At 44.0% G+C, this 12,292-nt stretch overlaps 1 protein-coding gene across 4 annotated transcripts in view; it reads right to left on the bottom strand.

Moving 5' to 3' along the window:
- Window positions 1-257: 257 nt before the first annotated feature.
- The window catches only part of pdlim5b (PDZ and LIM domain 5b), a 59,092-nt gene continuing 47,057 nt past the window's right edge, over window positions 258-12,292 (bottom strand). For all 4 annotated transcript variants that reach the window (XM_017489279.3, XM_017489278.3, XM_017489276.3 and 1 more), the window contains 6 exons: window positions 10,585-10,724; window positions 6,520-6,703; window positions 3,750-3,930; window positions 2,339-2,459; window positions 1,850-1,965; window positions 258-1,414 (listed from right to left, as the gene is read on the bottom strand). In XM_017489279.3, the coding sequence (XP_017344768.1) occupies window positions 1,325-1,414; window positions 1,850-1,965; window positions 2,339-2,459; window positions 3,750-3,930; window positions 6,520-6,703; window positions 10,585-10,724 (832 nt within the window). In that variant the 3' untranslated portion in view covers window positions 258-1,324. The remainder of the gene's footprint in view (window positions 1,415-1,849; window positions 1,966-2,338; window positions 2,460-3,749; window positions 3,931-6,519; window positions 6,704-10,584; window positions 10,725-12,292) is intronic.

Raw genomic sequence — 12,292 nt, forward strand, 5'->3', positions numbered from 1 at the left:
TTTGCCTAGAATAACATGCCCTGGAGCGTTTCATTTCTTAAACACCATTCAAACCCAGTATGTATTGTGGACAGGAAAAGCAGTAGTGAATAGTTTGGTGACGGTACAGTACAAGTTCATGAGACCTCAGTAATACACAAGTCATTCGTTTGTTTCCACAGTTACCGAGTGCTAGAAAAAGACATAGTTCGCTCTTCTTTCGTTAGCCTTTAACAATATGAGCTTTAACCCAGTTGATTTGAAGCTTGAGGCAGAGAGCTTGTTAAGAACAGTGTTTATTTTCCCCGTTTCATAGTTGGAAAGTGACAAACTTTTGCAGAACAGATGGAGAGGGAAAGGGAAAAAAAAAAAAAAAAAAACACACAAACAACATAACACCAGAGTGCACATCAGAGCTTATAAAAACGAAAATGTTTCACCTTAAGAATTATGACATGTTTATCGTAGCTAAAGTAATACACTGACGAGCGACGTCCGCGCCGTCGTGCGATTCGACACACGGCTCCAAAATGCATCTTTACGTAAAACATCACCGTTAACTGTTAAACCAATTTTCCTCTTTATAGTCAGAGGAAGTGTGTGAAAATATGCGCGGAGCAATCGGGAACCCTGTAAATGCGTTAATAAATATACCTGGGAAAATGTTCCAGAGCCTGGGAGTAGCAGATGGAGGTGGAGGCGGAGATGGAGCAGCGAGTGCCGATCAAACGCGTAGCTCTGAATCAACACCTACGTGCTAAGAGGCGATCGGATAAAGCATCTTTTATTACTGAAGCCTGTGAGAAAAGGTGCAGGACACGTGAGCGGAACTCTCTACAATTTAGTTTCAGTGAAGCTCAGATTATTAACAAAAAAAACAAAAAACAAACGCATCTCACCGATTTCGCCGTCATGTCGGCTACATGAGATTTTTTTGTTTGTTTTTTTTAAACACATCATAATACGTAAATGCTCGAGCAACAGAAAGACGAGGAAACACCATGAGAACAGTACATTTATAGCTACTCATCAATATGTGCGTTGAAGAGGACAGATAATACATAAAAGCACATAGCAAATGATATATTACTGTCTTCCAGAGCATCATGATTCTCATCAATACTTTATTTCATAGAGCTCCACACACAAAACATAAAGACTAGCGACGTACTGTACGGATACGGTGCGTACTCCGACGATCAGCGTATCGGAGAACTAACCACTGTTCCCAGTAACGTCTTTACCAATACCTTAGAAATCACTCTCATATAATAAACACTAAATGCTTTTGTCCCCCCCCCCTCCTTTTAATTAAATTCCTCCCATTGACTGCTTCTCTCGAAGATCAGATTTTGACAGTGTGTGCGTGCTTCTTGCACAGCGGCTTGTCTTTTTTGGAGAAGAAAGTCTGACCCTCTAGAGTGGTGCTGCACACCTGGAGGACAAGAGAAGATTATTATACACTGCAAACTATGTTAAGGAAGGAATAAATACACTTCCGGTGTGCTGTTATAGGAAACTAATCAATCAAACCAATCAATCAATCAATCAATCAATCAATCAATCAATCAATCAATCAATCATCGACAGAGGGCGGAGTTATAATTACACACAAGTTTTCAGTATACAGTACACATTTTATTCCAGTTACGACGCAGCGGCTTGCAGTGTTGGTTATTCAATTTAATAATAAGCAACTTTCTATCGGTTTATAGCTACGTTTAATGTTGTGGAACGCCTGCAAAACAAGCTAGTTCCCTCGTCGAGATCTCGGCCGATCGGATTCGGGAAATCAACGCTGCTGTGGCGTAATATTTCTAAACGAGAGTGTATATACTCTTCGTCATCTTTCTGCCTGACGTGAACTTACCGAACACACGAAGCAGGTATCGTGCCAGGTGAAGCCCAGAGCCTCCAGAAATTTGTCCCCTGCCTCGATAGGGAAGTCGCAGCCATGGCAACTGGTACCGAAAAGATTGTAATAGTCTAATAAGAGACGGGGAGAGAGAGAGAGAGAGAGAGAGAGAGAGAGAGAGAGAGAGAGAGAGAGAGAGAGAGACGTAAACAGGACGCCGATTAAGCCGTGTGATTTAAACGTATCCTCACGATCCGACTTCTACCATAAATAGCAATAGTAATCAGAGCGCCGTTAAAGGGCTGTAAACCTTCTATGACTTTTAATGGCTCTCCAATAACTTGTAAAGGTCACTGACTGTTTAATGACTGTTTAACGAGCGCAGATTACACAATTACTGGGCTGTAACTAACACCAGTCGTGCGGGCTGGGTCTGTCTGGGTGTGCTTGTGAAGATGGGAAGGGCTGGCTGGAAGTGTGTGTGTGTGTGGGCTGGTCTCTTACCTCTCTCGCAGTAGGGCTGTCCATCCTCGAGGTGGAAGGTGTTGTTGCGAATGGGCTGCTGGCAGGAAGTGCACAGGAAGCAATACACATGCCAGGTTTGTTTCAAGGCATTGATGACTTCCTGTAAAAGGGAAGAAAAAAAAAAAAAAAAGAAGAAAAGTGTTGAAGTTTGTTTTTTTTCCTCTGCTTAACACATTTACAATACCTTCTTTGTGTACATAATGTTATCCTGTGATTGTTCTTCATTCAATGTCACTTCAAACTCAAGTGTGAGAGTGACGCGTGTTGTTATTAAATATACGATTTACGTTGAAGGCTTTACTAAACGAGCATCAGGACACGATGCCACGATTAAGGTCGTGTCACGGAACTGTTAGTAAAACCTATGAAACAGATTGAAATTTTTTTATCCATCACAAAATAAATAAATAAATAAATAAACAAACAAACATACATACATTACACCTAAAGAAATAACATTAAGAGTTAACCTCTAGCTACTACTAGATGTGTGGTGCCTTAGGATGACCATCAGCAGAGTTGTTAATCATTTCCAGTGCAAAAACGACATCATTTCCTGCCTCAATTACTTGTTCCACTAGTTCACATGGCCAGAAGACAGGCGAACAGTTCGGGGCCAAAGAGGAATTATTACGGGGAAAAAAAAAATCTTTGGTTGTACTTGGCTCGTTTAGGCTAAATGCAATACTCTCGCTGTGATAATAAAAGGTAGCATTACCATCACAGGGGAAAAGGAAAAGAAGAAAAAAAGAAGAAGAAAAAACAGACAGGTTTGCATGTAAATATTTTGGCAAGTTCAATATGAAGGGAATTGCCATGGTAACCAAAAAGGGGAAAAAAAGATATTTAAAAAAAAAAAAAAAAAAAAAATCCACACCATCCCTTCAAAAGGACCTTGAGAGACTTTGAAACACTAAACAGGATCTGAAGCCGAGCTGTAAACAAGACGATGTCTGATGTCCTAGACGAGCCCTAGCCTAGCCGCTCATTAGCAGAGAGAACCCCCTTCCGCTTCATCGCCTCTCTCTGCGGTCCTGACCTCTCTAGCACCGCTGCTGCCTGTGTGAAACCTCAGCGCCAGGACCGGCGATAATTGTCACACATCGGAGACGAGACTGCCTGCCCCGGCCCTCCTCCGGCCATCGCAGCCCTTATGAACCTGATTAAAGCGCTTTTTTTCCCCCCGCACAGGCCCCAAGGCTGAAAGGCTGCGAACGCCGGACCAGCAGAGAATCACGAAAAAAAAAAAAAACCACCAAGCCTGATTTTCAAACACTTGCTGCTCTTCTTCAGAGTGGACGGACTTCCTTATGAGACCTTGAAACAGACAGACAGCGTCTGCTTTTCCTCAGATACAAGCGGTGGAGATAGTTTTGGGTTAGTCCCTCACCCCAAGGATCTTCTGCTGGCAACGGCAGCAGCTGGGGGCGAAGAACTGCTCGTAGCAGTGCTCGCAGTAAACGGCGCCGCGCTCCTCCACAAAGCCCACCTCGGCCAGAGAGCTGCGGCAGTGAGCGCAGTTAAACTCCTCCGGGTGCCATGACTTCCCCATAGCCACCAAGAACGGACCCCTAACACACACACACAGAGAGAGAGAGAGAGAGAGAGAGAGAATAGCTATTAGATCGTAGACGTCTTATTGCTGTCTGTTCATATAGAATTTGAGCTGGTATTACTGACACCGTGAGTAGCCTAGTATTGATTAGTCGTGACTGTGGTTTAGTTGATCCAGTCCACATACTGGTTTTGATGGATGCTGCTGACAGAATTGATTATATCGTTGCATGGGTCTCAGCGGGGAATAAATGAAAAGTGAAACAAGTTACACAGAAATAAATGAAGAAATGTTAAAATAAATAAATAAACAAACAAATATATTCCATTCAATTATAATTATTTCACTTCTACTTTCTTTGTATTATTTATTCATTATAATTGGCTCATGTTTTAATTACTTAATTATGCATACATTTTCTATTGCACTCTCAGCCCTCTCTCTTTTTTTTTTTTTTTCTCCTTTCCTCCATTTTTTATTTATTCATGTAAAATACTCTGAAAATAACTCCACTGAATTCATAGTTTGGATACTGGGTGAAGACAGTGTTATAATTTTTTTTTTTTATTTTTTTTTTTTTTAAATGGTGCATTCTTTAGGTCACATGTCTGTCTTGGCAGATTTTTGAAATGCTCTACATGGAACAAACCATATCTATAGCCATAGACATCCACCTCCTCGCTGTGAAAACAGACATTTCTGAAGCTCTGGACTGTGAGACGAGGCGTCGATATCTGTTGAAGCAATGCAAGGAGCAAATTTCACCTTTGTCAGCGGGGAAGCAAGTTACAAATCGGATGATTAGCTGAGAGGGAAAACAGAGGGCTCGGAGCATATCGAATGCCGAAAACAGAGCCCTCGAGCTTGGATGTCATGGCCACTTTTTCGCCAGGAGTCTGCGAGTCTATCCCTGGGTTGCGGTGGTGTAACATACACCAACTCTTGGGCTCTGAAGCGCTCTGCTCCACGCTACCGAATGATAACAACCCAGCGAGTGCCATGAACTCTCATTCTGCTCTGATAAAGTCAGCCTGGCCTGCCTGTCACGCCAAATTAATCCGCAATTACTTTCTGCGCAAATTAAAGCTTACACCACATGTTCCAGTCATGCAAGGGCATCGAACAGACTGCACTGTGGACAATTCATTAGCAGCATGAACTTTCAGTCAGCGGCCATCTTACAGAAATATATTAGCGGTGCAACTATACATCGTCACACGACGCAAAAATGTGACGACGTGCATCGTGGAAACGTGCGATCGATATGCGCGTTGGAATCCGGCTTTCTATTTATTATGCATGTGATAACAGTTCTACCGTTTGAACATCAGAGGCCCAGATCTGTGCGACCCATAGAATTAAAATGTATAGCGTGCGCGCTGGTCACATGACCGCATTCTTCCACAAAGAGCCTGTGAGATCTGCACTCGTGAAGTCCGACAGCCCGATAGCTCCGGATCGCGACCACCAGGATGGGTTCTATGTTAGACGGTTAAAAAGAGCTCTTCGGCAGCTTTCAAAACACCAAAGGTCACGGAAACCGGGCATTTTAGCCGACTTTGGAGCTCGTTATGTTTCAGGCGATCGTCTTCATAGTCCGTAGGTCAAACACTTTATTCAATCGATATTTTAAAAGATATGCTGAACCTGTAGTACATTCTGTTTATTATTACTACTACTAGTATTAAAATTAAACCTCTGTTTATAGCAATTGTTGATTTCTTCTGTTTCATACAGACAAAAATGCACATTGTTTTGCATCAGATTTTAAAATAAAATCAATTTAAACATAAATAAATAAATGGTCCTGCACACACATCTACACTCAAGCATGAAAGTGATCACACTTAAGTAGTGAACGATGATAAAAAGCTGTAGGAGATGAAACTATTGATATTTGAAATGTCCTGTTCCTCCGGAAATTTGGCATCCTTCTAACGTCTACAATTCATTCATATTGATTTATATATGCATTGCCAAATGTAACACTCGGTGTCTAAAACACCAAGCCCTGTTTCTCTGGAAGGTTTGTGTACTATGTGGAATTTTTCTACTTAAAGTATAGTGCAGTTAGTCCCTATACAAATATAGCACAACACATACTATTCTAGCATGTCAGTGTCACGGCTTAGCAGTGGTCCCATAGTGGTCTATTGTCCTGTAATCATATATCTACCTGCATTACTATTTGGGGCGGCTGTGGATCAGGTGGTAGAGCGGGTTGTCCACTAATCGTAGGGTTGGAGGTTCGATTCGTGGCTCCACATGCTGAAGTGTTCTTGGGCAAGACACTGAACCCCGAGTTGCTCCCGATGGCAAGTTAGCGCCTTGCATGGCAGCTCTGCTACCATTGGTGTGTGTGTGTGTGTGTGTGTGTGTGTGTGTGTGTGTGTGTTTAGACACTGTAAAAGCACTATAAGTGCAGACCATTAACCATTACTATAGCTTGTATCAAAAACATACACTATGCTGTACACCAGTTTTTGTTTTACGCCGGTGCCTGTCTAGCTTTAGAAATGACAGCAGATATATGCAGCTTTTCAAGGAATTTCAAGGCAACAAATGTGTTGAAACAACATGACTCTGCCAAAAAGGAAATGCTGACCTGATAACCATGTTGCAGTGACCACACATGGGAGTGCGGGTTCCAGCAGGGATGTGTTCTGCTCTCTGCACCAGCGAATCCTGGTCTTTGGGGTGAGGCTGGGGCGCGGGGCGGTCAGGACCCTTCTGAACGCTACCGGTCACCCGCCCTGTATGCACCGCTGGCACACCTGCTTTAGGAAGTCCTAATCAAAGAACAGAGAAAGAGACAAGATTGTAATCTGAATGACCATTATGTGAACCTGACCCACGACAGAGTCTAAATTACTGCGGACAAAGCTGCGTGGCGGTGCCGTGACGAGGTAATAAGATCAGGTAATATTGTGCATGGCTGTGCAGCGTGACCGTTGGCGCTCGCGAGCCCCTCGTTAAGATAAATCTTCGGTCCCTCCTTCTTTAGCGGGTTCATCGCAGGGCCTCGGACGACAGGGGCCATCTGTGTCCGGGACATCCACACCACCCGGGTCCAAAACAAAGGATCGGTTTACCCAAGTGCAGAGGAAAGGGGGGAAAAAAAAAAAAAAAAAAACAACATTCCCAGAGTTAGAGGAGACACCTGGCAAAATAATCCCCCCAGTTCAGAGTGCTTAGAGAGGAGAAGGACAATCCCTCTCCTTCTCTCAAGCCATGGCAGGGGGAGGTCAGAGGTCACCACGCCGCAGAGGGAGGCACAGAGGCAGCCTTTCAGTCCAGCGCAAGAATCAAAGCCCTGGGATTTCCTCCTGGCCGAGAGAACAGACCGTCAACAAAGTGCTGTGTACTCGCAGGGTTGTGAGAGGAGCCCAAAGACCGAGTCTCACTCAAACGGAAATAAGTGCGAGTCTTTGCAAGACCGTGCGCAGTCCGTGGATCTGAGAACAGCCGTCTAGAAAAGGTCGTCACAACTTGCCAGTCACCCTGGTGCTAAAGTAACACGTTCTTCGCTGGCGCCATCGAGCCGAGAGTCGTGAATCACCGTTCTGGGGTCTCTTATCTGCAGCTGATAGACATCTTCACGATATATCCTCTGCTCTGACAAAGATGACAGGATAGACTTCCTGTTAAGGACACCACAGCTCACACTGCAGTCCAAGACTAGATTGCACTTTCCATCATAACGCCGTGTGCGTTTCGTCTTCTGTTCCAAGAGCTATATATGAAATGTGTGAAACGTGTAGTCTCTCACAGCTTTGATGCTATCCCTGGAGCACCGAAAGTCTATCATATACCATCATAAATAAATAAAACAAAACGTCCTGATTTTGCTAGGTGACACACTCCACCCTTGTTTGACCCAGGGACACCAATTTCAGCCAATCACCTATTGCAAACTTGATCATGTGACCTCACCAACAGCCTTTTCTCTTCATGTCTTTGGCACATCATATTGCTCATCATAAACCACTAGTTTATATACTTTATTTCTAACACTTTAATATGAGTTAGCAAGCTACCTAAATTTAGCAGACATCTTTAACAGACATCTAGCGAGTTAGTTTAGCTAACATACAAGTTACTGCTCCAGTAATACCCATCAGAGGTTAAGTCGATCAACTGACAAGCTAGTCAACGTTAATCTAAGATGTACATAAACATCTCAGTCTCGTGGTAGTCACTACCTCACAGGTCATGTATATATTTAATAGATCCAGAGTTATAAGTGTTGACGTTTGTCAATATGGTGGAAGTTCAGTATGCAGCCAGTGCGAATTGTAATTACAACATACTTTGAGTTGTACACACTCTCTTTGTGATTTATTAACAGGTCTGAGGTAAACGTGGACATTCCTGACTGTTTCATGCCGTTTCCACGGTCACCGTCTCATTACATTGTCCATATAATAGACATAAGAACATAAGGGCTACATGCTAACTAGCATCTGTCACCAACTAGTTTTTTTCTCCATTCTTGATGTGCATATTTCCTTTCTGCCTAGCAACAGTGTACTTATGCCTGAACAGTGAGTGATAGAACGTGATTGGAGGATCATGTTTAACTAGAGGGATGACGGTCACTTAATAAAAATCGGGACAATCCATCAGAAAGCAGAAAAGGGTCTATTCCGATGCTTTGCAGGTGGGACGCATGAGTCTACACCTTCCCGCTGTCTCTCAGACGCAGTACTCTGAACGTGGGGAAACGGTGGAGGCCTGGTCCAAGGGCAAACCCCCGGTTGCACATCATGCGTTTCTTCTGCCGAGTCATCCCTTTCTTCAGCAGATCCTCTAGTGGAAGGCTCGCCACATCCTGAGGCTAAAGTTAGATAAGGCGAGCTCTTCCTCCCTGCTCAGACCTCAGTGGACCTCAGACGCAGCTATACTATTTCAGCCCCTCCTCCGAAACACGTTCACGTCAAGCGCCGTGTGAATCACGAGGCGATCTTTCCGGGGTTGAATTTTTGTTCCGAATCCTTCGTTTTATACCGAATGTACGAGCCAGTCTTATCTCCATCGGTCCTCCTTGATGGTGCTGAATAATGCCAGTGGAAGTCTGTGAGTAGAACAGAGCTGCTTTAAAGCTGATGTCGCACATGCTCACAGGACTCTTAGCAAAACGAGGTCCAGATGCTTTTGTCAGACTACCGGACTTCCCGCCCTCCCCAATCCCATTTTGCGTGCGGAAAGTTACGAATCTGCTGGACAGTTCATCCTGATTGCCTACAGTCTGGAATCACTCAGTCTGATGACCTTTGATTGGAAGGATCTTCTCAATCAACCCCCTCCTGTCCCGTCTTTATACTGACTCACTTTGGCAGCTCTTGCTGATGACCTTGTGCACCACGTAATTATATTGGAGCTATTCCATGTCTATGCTCGCAGCTCCGAGAGCAATGCAACTCATCAGCGTTTCACAGCTTGGATGCTCTAGACACATGAAGCAAGACTAGACGAATGGGAATCTTAATGCGCTTGGCCATCCAGCGCAGAAGCGCACTCGGTGAGGACGGCATGGTTCCAGCGAGGCCCTGGGTGTTTGTTTTAGAGCCAGACGACGAGAGGACACGAATATTTCACCTGTGCGTCGCAGTCATCACTGCTAGAGCCCCTGTCAGCAGCTTGCTCTTGATAAACCACCAGAGAGCCTTGCCTGGTAAACACAGTCCCCCTTTTCTGCATTCCAACACTGTTGGGTTTTAGGTACTCTGTGGTACGCAGTGAACACGATAATAAGATCATCCAGTCCCCCGAGTAAATATTTAGCCCCTGGCGCCAAGCCTCAAGCACTCTGTGTGGAGATACGAACACTAAAACGCCTCTGTTTAGTGGCTCGTTCACGTAGCTAAAAGATGTCATTTCAATTTCACACGTGATTGGATCGTGTAGCTGTTAAAGCATATCATTTGAGCTCATTTAGTGAAATATCACTCTGTTTTCATTGGCACCGTGAACTCGAAGCTCTAAAATCCGACAGTGCGGCAAGTGCTCAGTGGTGATAAACACTGGTGACACATGCTGTAATTTCAGAAGCACAAGGTTGCCACCTACAGGGCAAGTGGGAAATTGTGGTGCATTCATTTTTGTTTTGTTTTGTTTTTTCCCAGAAAGAACTTGCTCATTAACTTTGTACAGACCTTGTATTGACACACCCAATATGTGAGAACGCAGAAATGTACGTATTATAATTATTGCGTCATGAAATTGCGTAAATACTCACTGCTCAGACGTTTATTTAATTACTTACCATTTCTTCCATTAGGATTACGTTTGTTATCGTCCAATACTTATCTGATATGATAGCCATTGCATCATTTCTACTTTTTTATTTTTAAAAACATTCTGACTCTGATCCAAATTCTTTTTTTTTCTTTGTTTTTTTCGGATTTGGCCAATTCCCAACCCTACAATTCCTCTGAACGTGGCTCTGACCCGGACTTTAACTCTGATATTTACTCTTTGTTCGTTGCAAATAGTGGTGACGTGTATGATTTTTTTTTTTTTTAACATCCAATGCAACTGTCCCAGCACTTAACAAGCTGCTGTTGGGAGGTGGGGGGGGGGGGGGGGGGGGGGGGGTATGGGGGGTTTGATTTGACTCACACTCGTAACCCTGACTCCGACTCCGACCCTGATTTTGACTCCAACTCACCTGCAGTGTTTCCAGACTGCCAGCTCTTGGTAGTCACAGTGGTAGGTTGAGGGACTCCATTCCCAGTCCGTGACACTTTGGTCATGGTTTTAACCACGGACGTGGCATGAGTGTTCGCATGGACGTCCTCTACAGCCTCACTGTGGGCGGTAGAGAGAGAGAGAGAGAGAGAGAGAGAGAGAGAACACAGTTACTAGCTGGAGTTTCACCACTGATGGAACTCATTCAGAAACATTTCACATCATTGATCGTAGCAGAGTTATTAGTTTTAAAGGCCTCGGATTCTACATCGGCTTTAGAGCAGATTTAGCTCCGACTGCAGGCTGCAAAAAAAAAAGAAAGAAAAAACAAAAAGATCCGTCAGCTGCTGAGCGAGATACTAAGATGGGTTTGTTATGGTAACCGTAAGCAGGAACACACACAAAGGTCTAACCATAAGCCTGGACAGCTGTCCTTTCAGTGCCCACGGTCACACACCCTGCCACACACTCACACTCGCTCAGCGTACAGTGTTCTCTTGAACGCTGCTCGTGTCTCGACACTTTAGTAGACATGTGCACATGTAATGCCTTTATATCATGAAGGCTGCCTGATGTTGTATCGTGTTTTATTAAGTCATTACATTTCTTTTTAGAAAAGTTATTAGCAGTTATTAACGGATTCCTTCGGCGCTGAATCACATCAGACCTGCATCGCTAGTAAACTAAAGCAGACTCCAGTGTTACTGGTTTAACCGTACCGTTTCGCATCGTATCATGCATTTCATATCCGCTAGTATATAATGTTTTTACTTAACCCGTTTCATCAGGGCAGCATTTTATTCTGTTATAATGGTTTGTTTGTTTTTTTCTCCACACACACACACACACACACACACACACACACACACACACACACACACAGTACTTCTCGAACACTCTCCAATCCAAATATTCCGAAGTTAAGAGTAACAAATAGCCGATAGAAGTAAAATAATTATTCGTTTCTCGTTCGGCGTAATGAAACGGTGTCGTGAGGACACGCGAGGTGAACTGCATTTGGGGGTTTCGTAATTGAAGAGTAACGGATGAAGGCTGTCCGTGCCAATACAGGAATAGATTAAGCAGTTACTTATAGAACGCCATAAAGCAATTACCTATGACAGGAAACTACATCAAACCGGGTCTTTAAGAACCGAATTAGGAGCGGGTCTCCACACGAGCAATTAATACCAATCTAGCCAATTACAGGGGATATGTTTTGGATTAGGCCCATTCAGGAATCTAAGCATGAGCAGATTGATCAAATAAATCTGGCCAATAGGCCCAGCAGTCCCAGATGGTTTGTTAATGAAGAAAACAGGTGCCAACAAAAAATGGCTGGCACTGCCTTCACTCCAGCAGTATACTGCCCCAGTTTCCTGCCCAACCACCAACCCCCCCCCTCATCCCCATCCCATCCTGCCCCCCGCCTCACTAAACCACGACCAACTAATGCTACAATCCTCATAACCTTTCGTCATCTATATCATAAAATAATAAAAAACCCTTTAAGTAATAGTCCATATGCCTTGCTCTTTTCATGCTGCTCTTTAAATTACGCTGCCAATCCAGAACACATTAAAGGAAATCTACAGCTCTGCTAAAACAGATGGGCGTAGGGAAGAAAAGGGGGGAAAAAAACACTGTTTCAGCATGCCCAATGCCAGCAGGGGAAACCGAATCTGAGA

The sequence above is a fragment of the Ictalurus punctatus genome, chromosome 16 (assembly GCF_001660625.3).
Source record: "Ictalurus punctatus breed USDA103 chromosome 16, Coco_2.0, whole genome shotgun sequence".
Lineage (NCBI taxonomy): Eukaryota > Metazoa > Chordata > Actinopteri > Siluriformes > Ictaluridae > Ictalurus > Ictalurus punctatus.